General features: G+C 43.4%; 1 protein-coding gene across 18 annotated transcripts in view; it reads right to left on the bottom strand.

Moving 5' to 3' along the window:
- The window catches only part of KIAA1217 (KIAA1217 ortholog), a 345,498-nt gene that overhangs the window by 17,477 nt on the left and 301,636 nt on the right, over positions 1-26,385 (bottom strand). For 16 of the 18 annotated variants that reach the window (XM_033209919.1, XM_033209920.1, XM_033209929.1 and 13 more), the window contains 5 exons: positions 15,544-15,719; positions 8,689-8,816; positions 7,085-7,232; positions 4,635-5,076; positions 1,070-1,253 (listed from right to left, as the gene is read on the bottom strand). In XM_033209919.1, the coding sequence (XP_033065810.1) occupies positions 1,070-1,253; positions 4,635-5,076; positions 7,085-7,232; positions 8,689-8,816; positions 15,544-15,719 (1,078 nt within the window). The remainder of the gene's footprint in view (positions 1-1,069; positions 1,254-4,634; positions 5,077-7,084; positions 7,233-8,688; positions 8,817-15,543; positions 15,720-26,385) is intronic. The other 2 variants (XM_033209921.1, XM_033209924.1) reach the window with 2 other exon arrangements.

Here is a 26,385-nt window from a genome sequence, read left to right as displayed (position 1 = left end):
TGACTGTATAGTGGTACAAATGGAATCCACTTTAATGTTTCTTGACATGCAAGCCAAGATGGGGATTCCTTTCCAAATTAATTTTAGTTGCTGGATAAGGCACTGTGGAATGTGACACTGAGGAGACATTAGGCTGCAAGTAAAATAACATCTGGGTCCATAATTTTAAGATCAGAATAAGATGCATGGTTTGTAAATGATAGAATATTTAATAGGTTGAGATTCCTAGAAGTTATATTATTATGGACAAGTTGGCATTTAACTTCCATAGTTGAGTTGGTTAAATATATATTCTAATAATTTTGATTAAAAAATGCAATTTTGCCTTATGATCTAATATCCCTTGGGAGCTCATAAAAGCTACCATTTTCTTTCTGCAAGCGTACAAAAAGCTCTTGTCTTAAATGAAGGCCTAATATTTTCCCAGCTCGTGCGGTGAAGTATCACAAATGCATAGAAAACGCAAACACTAGGAATTTAAATTTTCCTTTATTGGCCATTATTCTAGAATCCTAACACAGAACTCAGCTTCTCTACGGCTAGGGTAAAAAAGTAGTAGTGAAATCAAGTGTGGCTCAAGCCTGTAATTCTAGCTACTCTGGATGCTGAGGCAGGAGGATTGCTTGGGGTCAGAAGTTCGAGACCAGCCAAGGCAACACAGTGAGAAACCTGTCTCTCAAAAAATAAAAAAAAAATTAGACATATGGAGTGGTGTGCACATCTATAGCCCTAGCTACTTCTTGGGAGGCTGAGGTGGGAGGATTGCTTGAGCCCAGTAGTTGGAGGTTATAGTGAGCTATGATCATACCACTACACTCCAGCCTGGGTGGCAGAGCAAGACCCCATTTCAAAAAAACAAAAAAGAAAGAAAGAAAGAAAGAAAGAAAAAGAGATAGTAGTAAAGATCTAAGGAACACCAGAGGATTTGCTCTTCCAGGTTTTACATTTTGTAAGATTTGTAAGAACTGAGACATTGGTTCTGTTGATGAGTATGTCCTGTTGTGGATGGCACCATATTTGCCCAAGGCCATGTACCTCCATATGTTCCTGCTGTGGGACTGGACCTTACCTGAAAGTTCCAGCTTGTCCACTGGGGCATCTCCCCTTGGCAGTGGGCCTGCAGCTGGTGGCATCTCCAGATTTGGTATTGACTTCATGATATTGGCTTGAGCTTCTTCTAGGAGCTTCTCAAACTCTTTCCCGTTATAGTGGTCCAGATTTTGTCTTTTTTCCTCCCATTTCTTTTCTGCTTTCTGGAGGAATATAGCAGGTAAAGAACGTTACATGGACACATAGAGGAGAACAACACACACTGGGGCCTCTCAGAGGGTGGAGGGTGGGAGGAGGGAGAGGATCAGGGAAAATAACTAATGGGTACTGGGCTTAAGACCTGGGTGATAAAATAATCTGTGCAACTAACCCGCATGACACGTTTACTTATGTAACAAACCTGCACTTCTACCCCTGAACTTAAAATAACATGCTTTTAAAAGTATTTCTTCTACTACCAAGATTTATGTTTTTAGAGGCAGGGTCTCAATCTGTCATCCAAGCTGTGGTGCAGTGGTGTCATTATAGCTCACTGCAGCCTCCAACATCCGGGCTTAAGCAATCCTCCTGCCTCAGCCTCCTGAGTAACTAGGATTACACATGTGAGCCACCACACCTGGCTAATTTTTTTTTTTTTTTTTAAATAGTGATGGGGTCTGTTATGTTGCCCAGGCTGGTCTTAAACAATTTGCCTCAAGGAATCCTTCTGCCTTGAATGACACATGAGTCTATAATCCAAACTGCTGGGATCACAGACATGAGCCGTCATGCCCAGCCTAAAATTTTTTTTAAATTGAGTTTTCATTATAGAAGAGATGTCCAAGCAAACCATCAAAACTCACAACATTAAAAACAAAAATCCTGTGTCTTAGAACCACTTCTATCAAAGAATTGCTATATGCCCTCTGGGTCACGTTGTCTTATAAAATGAGGGAGGAGGTATTATTTAGATGACCCATAAGCTCCTTTAAGTTCTACACCAGAGAGTTATACTTAAAATGCATTTTAAAACATCTGTACACATTTTAAAAGAACATTTTCCTGTGATTTTTGAACTAGCACATTAATAATTCCAAGAGGGCAAGGTGGAAATTCACGCCAAGATTAGTGGAACCCCATAACATAAGAATTGGCAAAGATCACTGAATCAACATATGGGAACTTTGAGGTCCAGTGAGATGAAGAATTTGCCCAAGTTTCATTACATATAAATAATAGCCACCACCTCCACCATTCTAACCCTCCTTTATTTTTTCTTCCTAGCATTGATTACCACCCGGCACATACGTTTTTTCTGTCTTCTCCTACAAGTCGGTAAGTTTCTTGAGGGCAGAGACTTTGTCTCTTCTGTTCACTGGCTTTCCCTCGAGCCTACGAGGGCCTGGCACATAGCGGGCTCAGTAATCTCTGTTGAATGAATAAAGCTCACCCCATTTGTCAGTGGCAGATCTGGCAGAAAAACCCAGGCCTCCATACCTGTGGATCAGGGCATTTTCAGAGATGACTCACATCTCCCCTCAAAGTGTAAAACACACACACCACAATGATAACTATGCCCACTAGGTCCTCAATAGAGATTTGTTAAATAACAGTGCCATCATACTGACATCCTGTAAATGTTGAGATGTTTAAAGTGGCAAGATGTCTTAAGTGACAGGTCTGCCAGTTCTCAGGAGGAAATGTCTTTTCCTCCCCTGCCCTACTAGGTACTGGGAATAGAATCACACCCCATCAATCACATTTCCATACCCTTGTGATATGCATTTTTTAAATAGCTGGCTCTGATTAGGGGCAAGCCAGGGCCCTTGGGACAGAGAGAAACCACCTAGTGTTCAGAGGCCCCGAGGCTGTGACTGCGGCTGTGGCAGTTTTGCCAGGTCATCTCGATATACCCAGCCTGAGCTCTCCACTGGTGATTTTCAGTAGGGGCAGGAGGGTTAGGACAAGGTTGCTGGGGATAAAGCAAATGAGTGGAGGAAAAGTTATGAGGCAAGAAGAAAAAGAGAAGTAGAAAAGCCAAACGTGTTATTGGAGCATTGATACCAGCCCTTGATAAAAAGAATATTTAAAGACATAATATGTCATTTGATCTCATGGTTTTTAAAACAGGGGCTCGCTTTGTCGCCCAGGCTAGAGTGCAGTGATGTGATCTTGGTTCACTGAAGCCTTGACCTCCCTGGACCTAGGTAATCCACCCACCTCAACCCACTGAGTAGTTGGGGCGACAGGCACGTGCCACCATGCCCAGCTAATTTTTTTTTTTTTTTTTTTGAGACGTAGTCTCGCTCTGTCACCCAGGCTGGAGTGCAGTGGCGCGATCTCAGCTCACTGCAAGCTCCGCCTCCCGGGTTTACGCCATTCTCCTGCCTCAGTCTCCTGAGTAGCTGGGATTACAGGCGCCCGCCATCTCGCCCGGCTAATTTTTTGTATTTTTTAGTAGAGACGGGGTTTCACCGTGTTAGCCAGGATGGTCTTGATCTCCTGACCTCGTGATCCACCCGTCTCGGCCTCCCAAAGTGCTGGGATTACAGGCTTGAGCCACTGCGCCCGGCCCAGCTAATTGTTGTATATTTTTTTTGGTAGAGTTGGGATTTTGCCATGTTGCCCAGGCTAGTCTTGAACTCGTGTTCCAGTGATCCACCCACCTCAGCCTCCCAGAGTGCTGGTATTACAGGCATAAGCCACCACACATGGCCTCATATCATTTGATCTTAAGACGTAGTTTTCTCTTTTCATTCTGACTGCTCTACTGTTCATTCTTAGATGACTATAGTAACTTCTCATCCAGCTCCCTTAATTCTAGACCCGCCACCTCAATCAATTCTGTATGTTGTTTCTAGATTAATTTGCAGAAGATGCCATTAAAAAAAAATCATGGATTAAAGCTGTAGCATTTCTCTGACACCTTCCAAATAAACTCCAAACATCATGGACTGGTTTTCAAACTCTCAAGTCAGTTTCCAGCCCATTTCCCCAGTCTTAGGTCCTCGTTCTTGTTCCACTTAGACAGGCTTAGTCATGGTCCCAGACTGTGATCCAGCATGTTAGTATCCTAGGATATCCTCACCACCCTCCCCTGCTAACCAGGTTCCACTTATCGTCTACATGACTTGCAGACCCTCCTCAGGCTGCCTTCACCGCAATGGAGTGCTTGAAGCTGGCTTGTCCTGGCCCAGGAGAACTGATTGTCACATTTCTTTCCAACTTCAGCAGTAGTGGTGTCATGTTGTAACTTGAAATCAGCCATGGTTGCGATATTTACACCATGGAAATTGGCAAATGCCACACATAGAGTAGCCCCCGCGCCAACCCCCCACCACAACCGGTACCAGAGAGCTGGTTGTTAAACATTTACCAGCACACCACTGCCTCACCTACCTACAGGCTAGGTGTCTCACCCTTCTCTGAAACCAGATGAGATGACCTATCTCTTAATCTGGCCACTGAATCCCACTTCCACTTCCAAAACTCTATCTCTGATCCATACACAATTATGTCATCATCCGGCCTATAAATGCTTTGAGGGAAAGGCCCATGTATCAGACTCCTTTATGGGGTTATGAGAAATGGAAATAGGACTCTACCTCGATAGACACTGCCCTGTTCTTGGCACTCACACTGTGGATTTCTTCAATGAACAAGTTCTGCATGGCAGACCCATTCATGGGTGTCTGTGGGGACTGTGGAGCCTGCAACGTCTGCAGGGTGGAGCTTACTTCCTGGGGGACGGCGGGGGAGCTGGCCACGTGAGGCAAGTTCTGAGCAGGGTTCAGCAGGGCCACGGAGTGCTGCGAGGGCTGGATGGCCACAGGGGAGCTCTGTGCGTGGTGAACCGTCATGCCGGACAAAGGCACCACTTCTGACTTCGCATCGCCAGGGACACCTGTGCTGTGGAAGGGCTGGCTGGAGGTGTGGGCTGCCTCCTCCTGGCTCTTCAGGACTTCTGCGGCCGTGGCCTTTTCCATAGCCATGTACTGTGCGGCTTGGGCTGCGTCCGTGCCTTTCAGGAGCCCATCAGTGACATGTCTAGGAGAAACCATGCATAGCAGCATTAACCCTCATGCCACTTTCTCATGGTGGCATACTTGCAAGCTATGTCGTCCCAAAGCCAGGTGAGAGTCACACATCCCAAAGCTCAGAGTAGCTGCTTAGGGACATGTATGGAAATATCCCTTTTTGCTGGTGCTGTTGTACTCAGACCCTTGCCACTCCATCATTGTTTGGGGGGTGGGTAGAAGAAAATGAACCATGAGTCTAACAGCAGCCTCTCTAACTCTTCCACCCGATTCTGGCCTATGCAGGCCTCAAATGTGCTTAGTTCTAAGCCAAAAGTTTGCTTATTCCCTCCTGCTTTCACTGCCAAGCATCTTGGGAGGGCAGCCCTCACTCTAATTCCTTCTGTTTGCTCTTCTGTATCTCAGCCTGTTGTTCACTGGCTTCCCCACCTAGATTCAGCCAAGTCTTGTCACAAGGTACACAGTGACTCCAAATCTAACAGTTGTGTTTACTCCTCAACTTCTTCTGGTGTTTGGAGTCATTTGAAGCTATATATCCCTCCCTACCCCCCACATGATGTAGTGGAAAAGGGTGTCTGGTGTCAGATCTGTTTGAATATCAGTTATTTCATGTTGTATATAACGTTGAGAACTTCGCCTCTTTAAGCCTCAGGTACTTTTGCATAAAATGTAATGATGAAGATGGAGATGACGATGGTGATGCTAATGACTTCCTCAGGGCCTGTTGTTAGGACTAACATTAAGATTGTAAAGTTATGTGTGAGACAATGTCAAACATGGTACTTGACCTCTAATTTTTAATTAGTCCCTCATCCCCTTTGTATTACATTACTTTTTTTTCATTTGAACAAAACACCATTGCATTCTATAACTCTTCTGCTACTCACTGCTCTTTCTTTTGCTGTTTACTTTTTTTTACCCCAATCCCTTAGATTCTTAAAGATCCCCAAGGATTTGTTCTCTCCTTTCCCTATCATTCTGCCTTAACCATCTCTTCCATTTTCTTTTCTTTTAAGAGACAGGGCCTCTCTCTGTTGCCCAGGCTGGAGTGCAGTGGCCAGATCTCAGCTCACTGCAAGCTCCGCCTCCTGTGTTTACACCATTCTCCTGCCTCAGCCTTCCGAGTAGCTGGGACTACAGGCGCCCGCCACCTCGCCCGGCTAGTTTTTTTTTTTTTGTATTTTTTTATTAGAGACTGGGTTTCACCGTGTTAGCTAGGATGGTCTCGATCTCCTGACCTCATGATCCGCCCGTCTCGGCCTCCCAGAGTGCTGGGATTACAGGCTTGAGCCACTGCGCCCGGCCTGGAATTTTCTTTTCAGCGAAAGTCCTGAATTTCTTTTGGTCTTTACTCCACTGTGACCTCTTTGATGAGCAGGTTTACCTTTCCCAAGCCACTCAAAAGGCTTTGTTTCTCTTTTCTAGGCAGGACCAACAATGTCACAGATACTCCTTCAGGAGGTCATTTAAGAAAGACTTTGTTTACTTCTATTACATTTCTTTGAACTGAATTTATCTATGCCCCTGAAGTGAAGGAGGCGAATAAACTATTTCAATCAATTTTTCAACTTCAAAATATTATTTTAAAAAACCCACCTTCAAATGATTTTTTTTTTTTTTTTAAAGAAATGGAGTCTTTCTCTGTTGCCCAGACTGGAGTGCAGTGGCTCAGTCATACTCACTGTAGCCTCATACTCCTGGGCTCAAGGGATCCTTCTGCCACTACTTCCTGAGTGGCCACCACAGCTGGCCTTTCAGATGATTTTAAAACAATGTTTATTGTGTCTATTAATTTTAAACCCTAGGATGGGCTCCATCTAACAATCCTGTGTTGAAGAATTAGAACCTCAAGCCATGTTGCAATAGAAGTTCAAGCGTGAGAAGGACTTGGGGCTTTTCCTCAGGACACTGGATATGTTCTGGGAGCATGGTGGAAGCCTGAAGTCCCAAACCTCCACTCTCGCTTTCCCAGCATATCCCTCCGCAGGCTACCCCCAGCACGATAAGGGCCCGGTCACCTCCGCAGCATGGTCAGGACGTCTGTCATGCTGCGCACACGCTTCAGGAGACTGTCCAGCTTGTGTGGCTCCTCCTTCAGAAACCGCACGGCCTCCACTTCTATGCGCAGGATGGCTCGCATCTTGTTTTGTAAGGTTGGAAATTCTCCTGCAGGCCAAACCAGCAGGTGAATTGGAGGAGAAAAAGCCAGAACGACAACCCTCATCCCGCACTCCGATACTGGACAGAGAAGTGCAGAGTTCACAAGCCACAGGGTGGCTCACACATCTTGAGGTGGCAGTGGGTTAAGAGCACAGAGGAGCATTGGAGAAAGTCACCTTGGGCAAGAGTAAAGCTCCTCTAGGCCTGTTTCCTGTCTGTGTATTTGGGATAAAGCCAATAGACCATTAGGGTTATTATTATTACTCTGTAATTTGACTGATTGACGGGGTCTCTCTCTGTCATCCAGGCTGGAGGGCAGTGGCATGTCAGAGCTCACTGGAGCCTCAAACACCTGGGCTCAAGCGATCCTCCTGCCTCAGCCTCCTGTAGAGCTGGGACAATTTAGGTGCTGCACACCACCATGCCCAAGTAATTAAATTTTTTTTTCTTTTTTTGAGATGGAGTCTCGCTGTGTCACCCAGGCTGGAGTGCAGTGGCATGATCTTGGCTTGCTGTAACCTCCGCCTCTTGGGTTCAAGTAATTCTCCTGCCTCAGCCTCCTGAGTAGCTGGGACTACAGGTTTGCACCACCACACCCAACTAATTTTTGTATTTTTAGTAGACACAGGGTTTCACTATGTTAGCTAGGCTGGTTTCGAATTCTTGACCTCAGGTGATCTGCCTGCCTCGGCCTCCCAAAGTGGCATAAGCCACTACACCTGGCCAGAAAAAAAACTTTTTTTTTTTTTTTTTTTTAAAGAGATTAGGTTTTGTTATGTTTCCTAGGCTGGTCTTGAACTCCTGGCCTCAGGCAATTCTCCTGTGTTGGCCTCCCAAAGTGCCAGGATTGCAGGCATGAGCCACCATGCCTGGTTACAGGATTATTTTTATTTTATTTTATTTTTTGGGTTTTTTTTTTTTTTTTTTTTGAGACAAGGTCTCACTCTGGCACCCAGGCTGCCAGGCTGGAGTGCAGTGGTACAATGATGGCTCACCATAGCCTTGACCTTGCAGGCTCAAGAGATCCTACCACCTCAGCCTCCTGAGTAGCTGGTACCACAGGCATATATCACTACACCTGGCTAATTTTTTTCTTTTTGTAGAAATGGGGGTCTATGTTGCCTCGACTGGTCTTGAACTCCTGGGCTCAAGTGATCCTCCCACCTTGTGTTTTTAATGAGTTTGGCACATGCATCCTGGTGCACTGTAAGAGCCAAGCAAATAGAAAGTGTTACTGGAATCATTTAGTGTGAAATCTTACAGCACCCACTATAATATCAGCTCCAGGAAGTGGGGGATGTTTATGCTCTGGGATATCCCAAGTGCCCAGAACAATGCCCGGCACATGTAGGTGTTTAATAAATACTTGCATACATGAATGAATCCTTCTCTATGTGGCAGATTTTTAAACACCCCAGGAAAGATAGTTCAGACTCCTCCCCTGACACAGCACAAAGCTTACCTTTCAGGGTAGCTACAGCCTCTCCCACTTGACGCAGGAGGAAAGCCCCGTCTTCCACGTCTTTCAGAGTAACCAGTCGGCTGGCTGCCGTGGAGTCCTTCAAGTCTTCAACAAAGTCTTCCAGTTCGCTGCGGGAGCAAGGACAACAGCACAGAGAGCTGAACACCAGGCTTCACAGAGGAAGTGTGGGGCCGAGTGCCCGTCTCGGCCTCTGATTTTGTATAGAGCCCCAGCCCCTCCCCGCCTCTCTGTGGTGGTGGTGGAGCGGGGGTGCTCATCTTCAACAGTGGCTGGGAACATTTCGCAATGGTGTGAGGCAGGAACAAGGAGGTTTTTCCAGGGAATGTTCCACATTGGCCCAAGGGACGATTGTGCCTGGCTAACAAAGGACCCAGTCTTTACATTCAGTGGTGCTGATGCTAGCAGAGGGATGGAGGGAGGGATAGGTTGGGGGGGGGGGGCGGGTAGGAGAGAGAGAAAGAAAGAGAGAGAGAGAGAGGAGAGAGAGAGAGAGAGAGAGAGCACGACCGACCTGCGGTGCAGTAAAACGAGAAGCCCACATTGATTAATATCAGGCTTCTCAACTTTAGCATTTGACATTTTGGGGCCGCGTAATTCTTCGTTGTGGTGTGGGGAAACTGTGCACGTTAGGATGTTTAGCAGCACCCCTGGCCTTCATCTACTCGATGCCAGTAGCAACCTTGCCTACCCCAACTTGTAACAAACCAGAATGTCTCCAGACCCAGACACTGTCCAATGTCCCTGGGGAAGGGAGAACAAAATTGCCCCTAAATGAGAACCTCTGGTTTATACTGATTGTCCCATCAACAAGGATGAGCTCTTTCTTCTCCAGGCTACCAAGAGAAGAAATGACTGCAGAAAATAAAAATGACGACAGATGTGGTGTCTGTGGATAGAGGTGGATGCTAGCTCCAAGAGAGGGAGCTCGAGGTCTCACCCTTGAGAAAACAGTAACCTCCTTGGGCACATTACTAACCCCATCCTAAACACCTATACATCTAAAAGAGAAAAATCTCTCCCAAGGAAGCCGAGAAAAAGAACCTTCGGAAACGCAGACCGTTTCAGAAATGGCGACCACTAGGGGGCAGTAAGTGAACAGCGATCCCACCTCCTGGAGCCCGGAGTGTGGAGCTAGCATCCGAAAGAGAAAAAGGAATGCACGGCCTCATCTGCAAACAGATGACCCTTGAAGGCCCTTTCCACTTAGGTGGGCAAGTGGATAGAGCTCTGGGTCACATGGCAGCTGCGGGAGGGGTTCAGGCAGGATGCCACATGTGTTCAACAGGATCCCAGGGAAAATGACAAATTCCTCCACTGCAAGAAGTGGGATGGAGTTTTTGGTCATGTCTTTCATTCTGTTATGAAAAATAAACCAAAATTGCTTGTGATCATTTCAGATGATGCTACTTCAGGACCAGAGGGGGAAAGCCTCATCTGCTCATTGTCCACGTCGGTGAACTATGGAAAGGGGCTCAGTGTTCTGTGAACACACCAGCGGGAAACTTCCTACAGCTATTGCATTCTTGACACGAAGAGATTGTGCCACCCCACTGAAGGGCTCTAAATATGGTAACTTCGTGTGGAAAAGTTCTTTTCCATTGCATAACCAAACAGAATGACTTCCCTGCATTGACTGGACACAGTGTCCAGTCCTGCAAAGCTTTGCTGGAAGAGCTAAGACACAAATATTATCCTGATTCCGTTAACAACCAACATGTCTATCAGTGTGTAATTAATACTGCAAGGGGCTGTCATCTGACTCAAAGTCAGCCTGCCTAGAATTCTGTTTTCATCTCTTCTGTACAATATACCTCTTGGATTTCACAACCTTGCATACAGAGACTCTTAAACTTCACAGCTTTATGGAATATACAGAAATGTATATTGATACGATGGTACACAACAATGTCACTTCTATTCAAATGTTTATGATACCTACTTTAGATAAAACATTAAAATTCAAATTTATTAATTCAAAAATGTAAGAGAGACATGGGGCTAAAACGAATGCTGGAAATATATTTTTGACATGGTAATCAATATGACTTTTGAAATATCAGCTTCACTCCACAGAATGTCAGATATTCATAGATGTTACAGTTTACAGCATTCTATTTGTTTAAGTTGCTTTTCATCCTAGCTTTGTTAAAAAGAAGCATTCAGTTTGTTGGAATATATTTCACCTGACTATTATTAGAAGACCAATTATTATTTTCATGTAGAAATTATCTAGACCCAATTTCTTTTCATAGTTTTATTTTTTATTTTTAAACAAAGTCTCTCTCTGTCACCCAGGCTGGAGTGCAGTGGCCCGATCTTAGCTCACTACAACCTCCGTCTCCCGGATTCAAGTGATTCTCTTGCCTCAGCCTCCTGAGTAACTGGGATTACAGGTGCCCGCCACCATGCCCAGCTAATTTTTGTATTTTCAATACAGATGGGGATTCGCCATGTTGGCCAGACTGGTCTCTAACTCCTGACCTCAAGTGATCCACCCACCTCGGCCTCCCAAAGTGCTGGGATTATAGGTGTGAACCACCGTGCCCGGCCCATCTTTTCATAGTTTTAGACCCAAATTTAATCTCTCTGCCTTCTGAATGGCTCACCAGTAATTCAACCTAACGTGAGTTGAATATAAGTCTCCACAAGGAGGCTTATATTCTAGTGCTTGGAAGAAGAAGGACAAGGAGGAAAAGGAGAACGAGGAGGGAGAGGGGAAGGAAAGCGGGATATTGCTGTTCTGGTATTCCACAGTTGAAATTCCTGGCTTTTAAAAAATAAGCTATTTTTAAAAATCAATGCATACTAGTTGTGAGTTTTGGGGTACATGTGATAATTTAGTACATATAATTCGTACAGATCAAATCAGTGTACTTGGGATATCCGTCACCTTAAATATTTGTTTTTCATGCTAGAAACATTCTAGTTTTTTTCTTCTAGCTATTTCCAGCTGTCTTTTATAACCTGCTCTCTTGCCATTCAGATCTAGCCATCCAATCAGTTGACCTGCTTTATACCTCATAGAAGGAAAATTTACACTACCATTATTAAAAGGATATATATGTATATAGTTATTTTAAATTTTATTTTAAACAGGGTTTTGCTCTGTTACCCAGGCTGGAGTGCAGTGGTATGATCATGCAGCCTTGACCTGCCAGGCTCAAGCCATCCTCCTACCTCAGCCTCCTGAGTAGCTGGGACCACAGGTGTGTGCCACCATGCCCAGCTTAGGGTTTACTTTTTATTTTTAATTTTTATTTTGTAGACATGGGGTCTCCCTATGTTCCTATGTTGCCCAGGCTGATCTTGAATTCCTGGGCTCAAGTGATCTTCCCACTTCAGCCTCCCAAAGTGCTGGGGTTACAGGCAAGAGCCACTGCGCCCAGCAAAAAGGATATATATTTCAAAAAGTGTTTTAAAGAAAAATTCTGAGAGCTAGTTGTAGGTGGTGAATACCATAGGATGTTTTGTATTTGACTTCATTCTTACTTTCACTGCTTGGTTCAGGCCTCACTGCCTTTTGCCTGATGGATACAGTAGCTTCCCATATGGTCTCCTAGTCACTGATCTATTTTCCCCCTCAATTAGTCCCACACATGATCACCAGAGGGACCTCTCTCCAATACAACTCTAGCTTTGCTACTTCCTTGATCAAAAACAAAAACCAAAAAAACCCAAACACTCAGTGTCTTCCTCATCGTTCTAGGCAGTAACTCTCAAATGTGAAGGTGCTTCAGAATCACCAGCTTTGTTTGTAAACTGCAGATTCCTAAGCTCCATCCACAGAAATTGTGAATCTGGGGTTGAACCCTGGAACTTTCCAGAAAAGCCAGAAATCCAGATTTCTCTTAAAGAATCTTCCAATCTCTGTAGGCACAGCCCAGACAGGCATCAAGCAGGTACGTGAGGCCTTGAGTATGGTCTAAGATACAGGAAGTCAGTGTGCAAATGGAATGGCACTCCCCAAATATGGGATGTTATTAGTATCTTGCACCCAACTCTCCTGCCTAACTGGACTGCTACCCAGTTCTCCAAAGACATCTTGCATTTTCCAGGCCAGAAACTTGTTGGTTTGCAGGGTTCTACTGCCTGGAAGTCCTTCCCTCTCTAGCCTCTGCTGATGCAATCTCCCCATTTTCAAGGCCATCTCAGTTGAGTTTAACCATTTCTTTCTGTTTTTAGAGACTGGGTCTATGCTCCAATATCCATGCTGGAATGCAGTGGCGCAGTCATAGCTCAATGCAGCCTTGAACTCCTGGGCTCAAGCGATCTTCCTGCTTCAGCCTCCTGAGTAGCTGAGATTACAGGTGCATGCCACCACACCTGGCTGATTTTTTATTTTTAGTAGAGTCAGGGTTTTGCTATGTTGCCCAGGCTGTTCTTGAATTCCTGGTCCCAAGTGATCCTCCCGCCTCAGCCTCCCAAAATGCTGGGACTATACGTGTGAACCATTGTGCCCAGCCTAACAAACCATTTCTGAAACTACTATGTGCAAGGTACTGTGTGTGGCCTGTAGGTCATACAAAGAATGACTTCATTCAGGTTAAGTCTTCCTGATCCCTGGGTTAGTCTCTCTTTTGTGTGGGTACAACTGGTACCTGTAAATCCCATGTTTGGGGCTATACTCCTATTTATCAGGTTGGCTTTGCTGGACTGAAGATCCTTAAGGGCTCTTTGCATATCTTACTCATTTGTGGCCTTCCCACAAATCCAACCAGATAAAGCCCTCTTATAATATGTTCGTTCCATTACTTTTTCTGTCTCATTCCTATGCTAGGCTGTAATCTCAGAGTATTATTGAGATTAAAGATGACTTTTCTAGGCTAGAAGTAAGAATTATTTCAGCTAACCAATAAACACAATTTTTAAAAAAATGAAATTTACTGACCGGGCATGGTGACTCACACCTGTAATCCCAGTACTCTGGGAGGCTGAGGCAGGTGGATCACCTGAGGTCAGGAGTTTGAGACCAGCCTGACCAATATGGTAAAACCCTGACTTTATTAAGAATACAAAAACTAGCCAGGTGTTATGGCGTGCACCTGTAATCCCAGCTACTCAGGAGGCTGACATAGGAGAATTGCTTGAACCCAGGAGGCGGAGGTTGCAGTGAGCCGAGATCATGCCACTGCACTCCAGCCTGGGCAACAGAGCAAGACTCCATCTCAAAAAAATTTTTTTTCATAATTTTGTTGGAAAATTTATATAAATGTTATTAAAAGGATATATGTTTTTATTTTTATTTTTACTATTATTTCTTGAGACGGAGTTCTGCTGTCACCCAGGCTGGAGTGCAGTGGCACAATCTCGGCTCACTGCAACATCCCCCTCCTGGGTTCAAGCAATTCTCTTGCCTCAGCCTCCTGAGTAGCTGGACTATAGGCACACACCACCATGGCCAGCTATGTTTTTTTGTATTTTTAGTAGAGACAGGGTTTCTCAATGTTGGCCAGGCTGGTCTTGAACTCCTGACCTCAGGTGATCCGGCTGCCTCGGCCTCCCAAAGTGCTAGGATTACAGGTATGAGCCACTGTGCCCGGCCAGGATATGCATTTTAAAAGAAGTTTTAAAGAAGAATCTGGAGACCTAGTTTTAGATAATTGGGCTGTCACAAAAACATTTCAGACAAATAACAGCCTTACCAACTCATGGTGGGTGATTAACTCTGCCTATGAATGTGTGAACTAAGTAGAATTTTGGAAGCTATTTTGAGATGTGGATGAACAGTGGCCTGATTTAATTTATTAGGAAAAGAATAACTCAAATTGAAGTTTTTTTTTGTTTTTGTTTTTGTTTTTTCCCCTCTAGACTGCTGAGAGGGACACTCTAATTTTAATCAAACACATTAGGTTGGTATCCAGGGTGATATGAGCCACAGCTCCAATAGGAGATAGGTGACTGAACACAATGCTTTCCATCATGGAAACCTCTTCTCATTATGGCCATGAGAAAAGTTTACAAATTGCTCCCTTGCAATCCCAATTTGAGAGATTTAAGTTTTCCAAGAAACAAGAGAATTATCAACACTGGAGAAACCCCTCAAAATTACTATTCATTATACTAAAAGGTGAGATAGTTCTATGATAAATCTTCATTGCATACCAAAATATACAATTACCATAAAAGATGTGCCTGCCTGGTGACGGGGGAGTAATAAAATTCTGCTCATTTCAATAGTAGGAATTGATAGATGCTTTCAATAAGAACCTTAAATAACATTCATAACAGCTAAGGAAGTATCTTTCATTCGGGATCAGATACACTTTTCATTTAAATTCTTCTTTTGCGATTTTAACTACAGTGGAATAATAGGAAGATAATTTTAGTGCTGTGTTATTTTGGCCATTAGTTTTAATTTATTGAGATGAAATATAGGCTTCCTATTTGTCACTGGGTTTTGCCATTTACTCCTTTTAATTGTGTGTATTGCTGAGCCCTGGAGGAGAGAGTATGAAGCTGCTGCAACTCTCTCTCTGTTCTTTTTTTTTTTTTTTTTTTTAAGATAGGATCTCCCTATGTTATCCACGCTGGTCTCGAAATCCTGGACTCAAGCAATCCTCCCGCCTCAGCCTCCCGAGTAACTGGGACTACAGGTGTGAACTACCACGCCCAGCAATGCTGCAACTTTTAAAGAAATTCAGTCACCTGAGGACCACTGAATTTCCTGGGCCTCCATGGAAAGGTGCTGAAGTGTCCACATATACTACCATCAGAACTCTAACGTATACACAGTAGGTGCTCAATAAAGACAGGGCAACTGGGAAGGACCTCCTTAGCAACGATAATTTTCCATTGCAGGTGAAACAGCTCAACGTGCAAGTGACTGGCACTCACCACAACTTCTTGATGATCCTCTCTTCCTCATGAAGATATTTTTGTCTCTCTTGCTCCACCAGGACGCGCTGTCGCTGCACAGGATCCTCCAGTCTCTTCATTGTTTCCATCACTTTGCCACTGATTTCCAGCTCGGCCTTCTTCATCATCGCCCTCAGCAGTTCCTGGTTCTGCAGCTGTGAACACAAAAAATCAACTTCAGTGGGCTCTGCCTGGCTGAAATGGAGGTGAGTGAATGCCTTGAAGTCTTCAGAGCACTTTGGGTAGACAGCCCTGTGGCTGAATCTTTACTTATTTCAGTGAGAAAGGAAAGGGAGTAAAGACTGTACATAATGTGGCTTCTTCCACCAACATCTGAATTTTGGCAGCCAACTGACAACCAGACTGCCTGCAAGACAAAGGATCCTTTTTCTACTCTGGTCAATGCATCATGGACAACAGGCATAAACTCTCATTGACGTATCTTTACAGGGAGCAGCACAGGGCACCTGCTTTGGAGCCAAGAAAACTTTGGGTCAAATCACATACTCTCTCCCTAGCCCACTGTGACACTTTGGGCCCATTACTTAGACTCCCTTGATCTTCCTTTCCTTACCTCTAAGGATGGGGAATCCACTTTCCTTGGCCATTCTTGAGAGCTACATGAAATACCACATAGTATAGAATGGGAACTCAACACATGGTGATTTGGCTATGAAATATATCAGTATCAGTTCAAAGAGGGTCTGTGTCCTTCTCATTCATATGATTCCATGTACCACGTACCACAAAAAACACAGACCCTTAAAACATAGGACTTTAATGTTGGCAATGATAATGATTCTAGATGAGTCCAGGGTTCTTGGCAATTTATGAATTTCTCTAGATTGGAGGTAGGCTACCTGTATACAGAAGCTCACAATTTCCAAACCGTTCCCAGAACATTCTTGTTTCTCATCCCAGAGAATATAGGAGGTAGGAGCTTTATTCAAGCTTCACAAGAGTCTAGTTGAGCACTTGAGTCCCTGGAGCAGGACAATTTTCTAACAGCAGATCCATCAGGTGAATTCACTCAATCAGCCTCCACAACAATAATGATATTATGCCTAGTATATTATCCCTAAAGTTCCACTGAAATATCATTTAACAAATTTCAATGGTTTCCTTTAACAAATTTTAATGGTTTCCTTTGTTTTCCAGTTTCATGAACTGGTTTATTGTCTCATGGGGGTGACGATGTCTTTGTCAACCGTCCATTATCTGTGTAAATTGAGGGGAAATGCAATCTGACCATGTCACCACCTGCTTAAAACCACATCATGCCTTCTGTTTTCTCTGAATAAAGATAAAACATTTCAACACAGGCCACAAGCAGAACCACCATTAGGTCCCAATATCAGCGCTGCATGGTGATGAACTGGCCTCCGGGGAAAGACTGCCTGGGTTCAACTTCCAGTTTTATCACTTAGTAGATGTGTGACCATGGGCAAGCTATTAACCTCTGTGTCTATCCAAAAAAGGGGTAGTAATATCTCATAGCCCTAGGTTGGTCATGGAGACTTGGTGAGACAATAAAATAAAGTGTCTGGCTCCAATCTAGACCTGAGCACATACCAGCCATTGCTATCAGGGAGCATGAACTAGTGGGTGGAGCCTGACATTTTGTCTGGGAGGGAACCACATAGAAATGTACCACTTTTGGTTACTTTCTCTACAGGACTCATGATCATGCTCTCACACCACTTTTGCTAATGTGTTTTTATTGTGGTCTTAAAAACCAGTCAGTTACTATTTTGCTAAAAGGCACCTCTTTTTGTTTGTTTGTTTGTTTTTTTTGAGATGGAATTTCACTCTTGTTGCCCAGGCTGGAGTGCAATGGCATGATCTTGGTTCACTGCAACCTCTGCCTCCTGGGTTCAAGCGATTCTCCTGCCTCAGCCTCCTGAGTAGCTGGGATTACACGCACGCACCACCACACCCAGCTAATTTTGTATTTTTAGTAGAGACGGGGTTTCTCCATGTTGGTCAGGCTGGTCTCGAACTCCCGACCTCAGGTGATCCACCCACCTTGGCCTCCCAAAGTGCTGGGATTACAGGCGTGAGCCACCATGCAAGGCCAAAAAGCTCCATTTTTAGAGACATTGTACAGAGAACAACATCCTCCTATGCTCTCTCTGGCTACAGCTCATTTTCCAGGCACTGGGCAGAATGGTCCCTTCCCTTGTGGCAGATCTCCCTCCCTGCATGCACCTAGCACTCTGCTCCAGTCATACATCATTTCAGTTCTTCATAGGGGCCAGGCTCCTTTTTTGTTTTTTGTTTTTCTGAGACAGAGTCTCACTCTGTCGCCCAGGGTGGAGCGCGGTGGTGTAATCACAGCTCACTGCAACCTCCGCCAGACTCCTTTTTGCCAGGCCTTTGCACCTGCTATTCCCATCTCCCAGAATTCTCTTCCCTCCACCTGGTTAATTTCTGCCCTCCACAGAGTCTCTGGTACACTGTATCTGGCATAGTAGCAGAAAACTCAAAACACAACTGTTGAATGAATGAACTGAATGAATCAGTAACATTGATAAGAACAGGCAACAATGAAGAATCCAAAATTCTTCTCTAAATGGTTGAAACCTGCTGTGACCCATGGGCTCAGATAGGTGTTGGGATCAGCTCTTCCATGCCTTGTCTTGCTCTCACTGCAGGGAGGTGGCAGGGCTACAGGTCAGCACTGTTTATATCGGTCAATTAGCCACACACAGCAATACCACGTACTATCAAGCTGATTCGCTCCACTTCAGTCCCTGTGTCTAACCCCACAGAGCTCCTGCCTTTGAAGGGGTGGGGGATGAGTGATGACCGGGATGTGAGGGGAAAATGAGTAGATAATTAAAGGGGTCTAAGAGTGACCAATGCCTGGATCCCAACTGAGAGATTCTCATTTTACCGGTCTGAGGTACTGTCTGGTTGCTGGGAATTTCTAAAACTCCTCAGATGATTTGATTTGCCACCAAGGATGATTTCATGGCCTAAGAAAAGGGCTTTTGAATAGACAGATGATGTCACTGTGCCATGGGCTATGGGGCACAGCAGGGCACCTAACGCTCCTGCTCAAATTTTAAAACGAGCTTACGTAAATCTGGGGTCTGGTTAGATAGTGGATATTAACACTGGATATCACGCTAGACATCATTGGTGAAATATTTGAAATTCATAAAATTGAAAGGTGGGAAAAGTGAGGCCCTGAGAAGTCAAAGGACATGTTCAGGGTCTGCTCGGCAATTATAGAGCACAGTTAGGATTAGAACCAGGTCTTCTGAATTCAACTCATCAATTTCAACCAGCACCCCAAGTTGTTCTTCTAGCAAGGCAGGGAGCATGCCATTCTGTTCACAGCTACAAGCAATGTGTGGCACATGGTAGGTACCCAACACATACAGTTGACACTTGAACAACACAGGTTAGAGCATGCGTGGGTCCACTTATATGTAGATTTCCTTCCTCTTCTGCCACCCCTGAGACAGCAAGACCAACCCCTTCTCTTCCTCAATCTATTCAATGAGAAGACGATGAGGATCAAGACCTTTATGATGATCTACTTCCACCTAATGAATAGTAAATATATTTTCCCTTCCTTATGATTTTCTTAACATTTTCTTTTCTTCAACTTACTTTATTGTTAGAATACAGTATGTATTTGAGACAGCAGGCATATGAAAAAAACAAATACAGTATACAATACGTACAACACACAAGATGTGTTAATCAACTATTATTGGTAAGGCTTCCACTCAGGAGTAGGCTATTAGTAGTTAAGTTTTGGGGAGCCAAAAGCTATGAATTTCTTACCGCGTGAGGGGTCAGCACCCCTAATCCCCCTGTTGTTCAAGGCACAACTGTATATGCTTTATGAATGAATCACAATATAATGTTTCTGAGAAGAAGAAGAACATATTGGAAGAATATAACTGGGCATAATGTTTAAACGCAACTAGACTTACTCCACTAGAAGAGAAGGAGAGGGAAAGGCTCTGTTTCAATTCTAGGCTTTGCTATCCTCCTGTCTAGAAAGTGGGGCCTTACAGGATCCTGCTGAGGGTACTAAAGAGGGAAGCTGTCATAGCTCACTGGCTGGCACGTGGGCAATGAGGAGTGAGTCGTGAATGAACAGTGTCTACACAGGTTCTCTGTCTGCTTTCCCAGTCCCCCCACCCTCCCTGCCTGGTGTTCTTGCCACTGTCTCCAGGCTGCAGGACAGTTCCTGCTTATCTGAGCACAGTGTAAAAAAGTGCTAAATATAGAATGTGGATCACCATCTTTCTCTAAATGCTTCAAGTCAGTTAGTTAATGGAAACTCAAATTGTTAAGTTGGTTTTTGCTTAAGAGGTGATACCTGCATTTTAATAGTTGAAATCAATTGTCTTGAGGCACAAAGTTTACAAACAATAAAACATATCCATCTTAAGTGCACAGTTCAATGAATTTTGACAAATGTATACACTGATGTAATCACTGCTGAAAAGACAGCTAAATATTTTATCACCCTAAAAAATTCCTTTGGGAACTTTTGCAATCAATCCCCAACCCCTAGCCCAAAAAACCACCAGTCTGCTTTCTGTCATCATAGATGAGTTCTTTGTGTTCTAGAACGTTATAAAAATGGAATTATATAACATGTGCTCCTTTGTGTCCAGCTTCTTTTGTTCAGAATATTTTTTTCTGAGATCCAGCCCTGTTGCTGAGTTTTTCAGTGATTCATTCTTTTATTGCTGAGTGGCATTTCATTGTACAAATGGATATAACAAAATTTTAATATTTGTGTACATTGACTTGATTCTTGTGATCTTGCTCAAGTCACTTATTTCTTTTCTTTTCTTTTTTTTTTTTTTGAGATGGAGTCTCGCTCTGTCGCCCAGGCTGTAGTGCAGTGGAACAATCTTGGCTCACTACAAGCTCCGCCTCCTGGGTTCACACCATTCTCCTGCCTCAGCCTCCCGAGTAGCTGGGACTACAGGCACCCACCACCACACCCGGCTAATTTTTTTTTGTATTTTTAGTAGAGACGGGGTTTCACCATGTTAGCCAGGATTATCTTGATCTCCTGACCTCGTGATCCGCCCGCCTTGGCCTCCCAAAGTGCTGAGATTACAGGCGTGAGCCACCATGCCTGGCAAGTCACTTATTTCTAGTAGCATGTTTTGTAGATTCCATTTAATGTTACACGTATACAATCATGTCATTTGTGAGTAAAGCCAATTAGACATTTTACTTTTCCATTTGCGTGCCTCTGTTTCTTTCTCTAGCCATATAAACTTGCTACAATCTTCAGTACAGTGTTAAACAGATGTGAGTGTAGGTTTCTTGGCCTTGTTCCTGATTTTTTGGGGGACTGTTTAGTGTTTCACCATTAACTATGTTTTCTGTATGTCAGTCACAAACGTTGTTTATCAAGGTAAGGAAGCTTCCTTCTACTTCTAGAGTGCTGTTTTTATAATTGATGCTAAATTTTGTTACATGCTTTTTTTCTGCATTTATTGAAACATGATTTTTCTGTTAATAAGGTCAAATACATTGATTTTTTTTTCATATTAAAACAATCTTGCATTCCTGGAATAAAACCGCAGGATAATGTATTATCCTTTTTATATATTGCTGGATTCAGTTACTAATGTTTTCTTAAGGATTTGTTACATATATTTTCATGAGGGATATTGGTTTGTGGTTTTCTTTTCTTATAATATCTTTGTCTGGTTTTGCTCTTAGGGTAATGCAGGCTTGATAAAATGAGTTAGGAAGTATTCTCTGTTTTCTAAAAGAGGTTCTTTCTTTCAATACTTTAAAGACGTCATTCCACTGTTCTGACTTGCCTTTTGTTTCTGATGAGAAGTTGGCATTGGCCGGGCACGGTGGCTCAAGCCTGTAATCCCAGCACTTTGGGAGGCCGAGACGGGCGGATCACGAGGTCAGGAGATCAAGACCATCCTGGCTAATACGGTGAAACCCTGTCTCTACTTAAAAAATACAAAAAACTAGCCGGGCGACGAGGCGGGTGCCTGTAGTCCCAGCTACTCGGGAGGCTGAGGCAGGAGAATGGCGTAAACCCGGGAGGCGGAGCTTGCAGTGAGCTGAGATCCGGCCACTGCACTCCAGCCTGGGTGGCAGAGCAAGACTCCGACTCAAAAAAAAAAAAAAAAAAAAAAAGAAGTTGGCATTAATTCTTAATTATGATTCCCTGTATGTAATGGGTTTTCTCTCCACCCCCAGCTGCTTTGAAGATTTTTCCATTTCTCCCTGGTGTTTAGCAATTTGATTACCATGTGCTTTGGTGTAATTTCCATTGTGCTTACCATTCTAGGGGTTCATTGAGCTTTTTTGGTCTATGGATTTACAGCTTTCATCAAATTTGGAAAAAATTCAGTCATTACCTTTTTGAATATTTTTCTCTTTCCACTTAAGCTTTTATTAATATTGTCTCACTGGTCACTACATTTTAATTCATTTTCTTTAGTCTTTTGTGTCTCTATACTTCAGTTTGAACAGTTTCCTTTGCTGTTTTCAGAATGACTGACATTTTGGACAGTGGTTAGTCTTCTGTTAAGCACATTTGGATATTGTTTTTCAACTCTTGAAAGCTCCACTTGGATATTTTTTATATCTTCCATTTCTTTCCTCATTATATTCATGTCTTCCTTTAAATCCCTAAGAAAAATTATAATAGCTGTTTTGAAGTCCCTGTTGCTGATTTCATCATCCCTGCCACATCTGGTCGGTTTCTCTTGACAAATTTTCTTAAGGTTATAGGTCACATTTTTCAGCATCAACACATGTCTAGTAATTTTTGAGTGGATATTGGGCATGGAGCTTTCAATTTTGTTGTTTTCCTTTACAGATTTTGGATTTTCTCTGGTCGACAGTCCAGTTACTTGTGGATCAACTTTGTCCTTTAAAGGCTTATTTTTAAGCTGTTAGGTTAAATCGAGGGTAGTCTTTCCTCTGGGGCTAGTTAAGTCCTAAGACTGAGGCATAGTCCTTCTCCAATCTCTACAGAATGCCCAGATGCTCAACAAGACCGCTTCGCTTTTTGCTTTTCAAAACATGAACATCTCCCAGGCCTGTGTGAACTTCGGGAACTTTTTGGCTTACAGCCCCCCACTTAGTCTTTGCCTGGCTGAGCAGTTGCTTTCATACTGTACATGCTTGGCTTAACATTCAAGAACAGACCCATTTATTGATGTAGTTCTTTCTCTGCAGAGCTTTCTTGTATTTGGTACTCCAGTCCACCAATTCTAGCTGTTTCAGCTCTCCAAACTTTGGTCTTATCTCCTCAACTCGCTGTCAGTGCCACACTTGGGTTTTTCCTTCCTGCACCAAGATTTGAAAAGTGCCTCCAGGCAGAAAGCTGCGTCAATTGTAGGTTTTTTTTTCCCATTCTCTTAAGGATTACAGTCCTAATTTCTGAAAACATTTGTTTCATACATTTGCTTATTTTTCAGTTTTCTAGTTGTCAACAGTGGCGAGGTGGAGGGGCAAGTAGAGTTGCAGTTATTCCTCATAGCAGGAAACCTAATTTATTGAAAATGCCTTGACATTTTTATAAGCACTCTCAGACAGAAACAATGCTCTTGTCCATTAAAATTTTAATTGGACCAAATAAGTTATCCAAATCACTTCATGGAAAAACTAGAAAACTGCCTAAACTTAATTCCACCCACCTGAAAATGGGCCTATATCTCACATACTCAATTTTGATTTCTTAAGTAAAATCTAAGACTGTCAGTCTTTCCAACAATGGATAATGTAATTGGACTGATTTTGCTGTCTAGCAGTGACATGGAACAGTGGTTATACCACGAATCAGAAAGTTTCAGGAGGAAAGCCAGACCTCAGAATGACTCCCGATCCCACCTGGATCCACTCCCTCAGGCTTCAGGGAACAAGACAAGGGATGCCTGGTCACAGCTATATAACTCATGTTATTGGGGTGCTGTCTCCCCATCTTAGAAAGCCTCTTGTTGTCTGAAGATCTCACTAGAGCTTGGTACACTGTAAGCAGCCTAATCGTCAAGCCCTGTACTAGTTCTGTTTATTACTTCTTCTTGGCAGGGGAAATGGGTCTGTTGCACATGGGAAACTCCAACATGCTTTTCTCGGGGATCCGCATTCCCATGACCATTGTTATGCATCTCAGAAGACAAATGAGACCCTGGCATATTTCTATGAGGCGCTATCTTATAAAAAGACACATTAAGGAAACTGTGTTGAATTTTATCATTTCAAATACAAGGGCTGTATGCACTACTATGTTTATTTTTTATGTTGATATTTTACCTTCTCCTTCTCTTGGAAAGAGATAGTAAATTCTCAGGAGTCCTACAAATGTAATGCTAAGTTCAGAACAACCCAATTTTTTATTTATCAGGAAGCAGAATAAAGAGATTGGGTGCAAGGAAAAAATTGTGGGGATGAAAGAAGTTGGAGGTCTCTTTAGGCCAAGTCTTATTTGGCCTCCACAGAACCTGTACTATCTCTTCCAGAAGCTTCTCTCTCTCTCCTCAACCGCTCACAGGGAGTGGCAGAAGTGCAGTCACTTCTGTGGATATGGGATGACTTTGGTAAAATCCAAGTACTGTGGCATTCTGGGAAAAAGATGTTCATTATTTAGAAAAAGTGGGCTTTTTTCAAAATGACATCAGGAAAGGTAACAGGCAAATATAATCATCATTGGAGGAGAACATCTGTTAGGTACAAAACCTTGAGAAAATTCTTTCTCGTTGTTGTTAGCTAATTACAGACCCAACTGCTACTTGGGAATGGGAATATCATGCTATAAAGGTTCCGTAGGGCTCTCATACCAATTGTAGCTAGCAGAGAACGTATTAGATTTGCCACTGGGAATGACGTGCATTGTTTGAAGTCAAGGCTTTAAGTTATTGGTAATAGTTGACTATCTCAACATTTCCAGGAGGTGTCTTCATGGACTAAGCATTCATATTACCTGAGAGCAGGAGGTTTTACCCTGGAATGTTCTAGAGTCACCAGTGCCTAGCCTCTAGTCTGTGCCAGTGAAGTCAGACTCTGGCCGTGGTGCCTGAGCACTGGCATTCTTGTTAAGGGTTTCAGGTAATTCTAATGAGTAGCCAGGATTGAGAACCTCTCTTGGACTGATAACTCCTGTGAAATTGAGAGCAGAAGATAACACGGGCAAGCTTTTAGTGGTTCCCTTGATCTTCTGCTTAGGTTCCCTTGGTCCCTTTGAAATCTACCCAACCCACTGTGTCTGCAACAAATTTCTGTTCCTGAGAATACTCCATCAATTTTGAAAATGAAATGCTCAAATAGGATATGTTCTACAGTCTAGGATTTTCCAGTGATTTAATTATCTAATTACTGGAGCTGGCTGCCAAGCACAAATGGTTTTATTCAGTTTCACTATTTTATAACACAGTTCAAAGAACATTTGAATTTCTAATTCAATTTTTGTTCTTTTGAGACTAGTCTAGTGTTTCATATATCTCTAATGATAGCTCCATTATTGGACTTATAACCACTGTGGGACTGCTGTTCATTTTTGGTATATAATACTGCACATGTTGAAGGAGAATTGGTGCCAAGATAGCTTAATTATTCTAAACTGTTTTTGTCTTACGTAGACTCCCATGATTGAAAAGACAGAAGTTTGATGGGAAGGAAAGCTGAATGAGACCCAGGGAATACAAAGACAGAGGTAGAAACAGGAACAGCCAGGTTAGGAAGCACCATACTTATTTTCCCTGTGAGTCTGCACTTTAGAACTGCCCAACCTCCCAGGCTCAAAAGCACATTTGCTCACTGTTCTTTATTCCCAGAAAGCCAGAAAAGTTGAGTAGTTCTGGAACAATAAAGAAACTTGTGTGGTTAACACAGCATTCCCAGACCTTGACCAAAGACCTTCTTTGTTTAAGAAAATTGCTCTTTTTCACAAAGCTGCACAGTTCAAGGGTTGCAAGGAGAGACAAGTGTGGGAGATCCGTCCCAGCCGGCCACAGCACCAAACTACACCCGCCACTGATGGGGTGATGCTGTAGTGACAGACATCAAGATAGCCTTGGTATCAAATTCATCTCTAGCACCTGTGAAATTCCCAGGGGAAGTGTGGCATTTATGCTAAAGCAATTCCATCCCTGTCCCCAAACCAACAAATGCTCACTTTTGAGAGCAGTTAGGTATTTCCATACAAATGATATGTATGTTTTTCTTACAGGGGTGCAATGAGGAAGTAACAATTTCCAAACCGCCAGCAGATGGTGCCAAAAGGCAGGAGCAGTGAAAGGAGGGGCTTAACCTCCGGGAGCCCCACGTAAGAAAGAACTTGGGAGCTGACGGGCCCCCTCTGAACTGCAGTTGTGTCCTTTGGCCTGCAGAGTACTTAGTAATCGGTTTTTAATTACTTTCCAACATTTTAAAATGGTGGTAATTCATATAAAACCTGTGTCTCCAGATTCGCTTGAAATATTGAAATATCTAGAAACACTGGATATTAATTCTATCAGGTTAAGAGCCAGTTGGAACTGAGTGGCTACTAGCCTTTAAAGGGGCCAATTTACTGTGGTCTCTCCTCCGTTTCACTTACGATTGCTGCCTGGACACTGAAGACATGTAACTTTGTCACCCCTGACACAACCCAGCCCAATGTGTACACTTCATTTCATTGCAATGTGTCTTTAAAATTGCAAAGCGAGGAGAAGCTAATGCAAAGGATGGGACCATCACAGATGATGCGATTCAATAGGATATTTAAATGAATTTGCATCGGATGTCCAAGGTATCTGGGATGTTGCCTAAGAGACAGAGTAGCCTTTGGAGGTCTGAGCATTCGCTCTTCTAGCAACTCTC

Source organism: Trachypithecus francoisi, unplaced genomic scaffold (assembly GCF_009764315.1).
Source record: "Trachypithecus francoisi isolate TF-2019V2 unplaced genomic scaffold, Tfra_2.0 Lachesis_group9, whole genome shotgun sequence".
Taxonomy (NCBI): domain Eukaryota; kingdom Metazoa; phylum Chordata; class Mammalia; order Primates; family Cercopithecidae; genus Trachypithecus; species Trachypithecus francoisi.
Note: the sequence above shows the minus strand (reverse complement) of the source record. Positions and strands in the feature narration are given on the sequence as shown.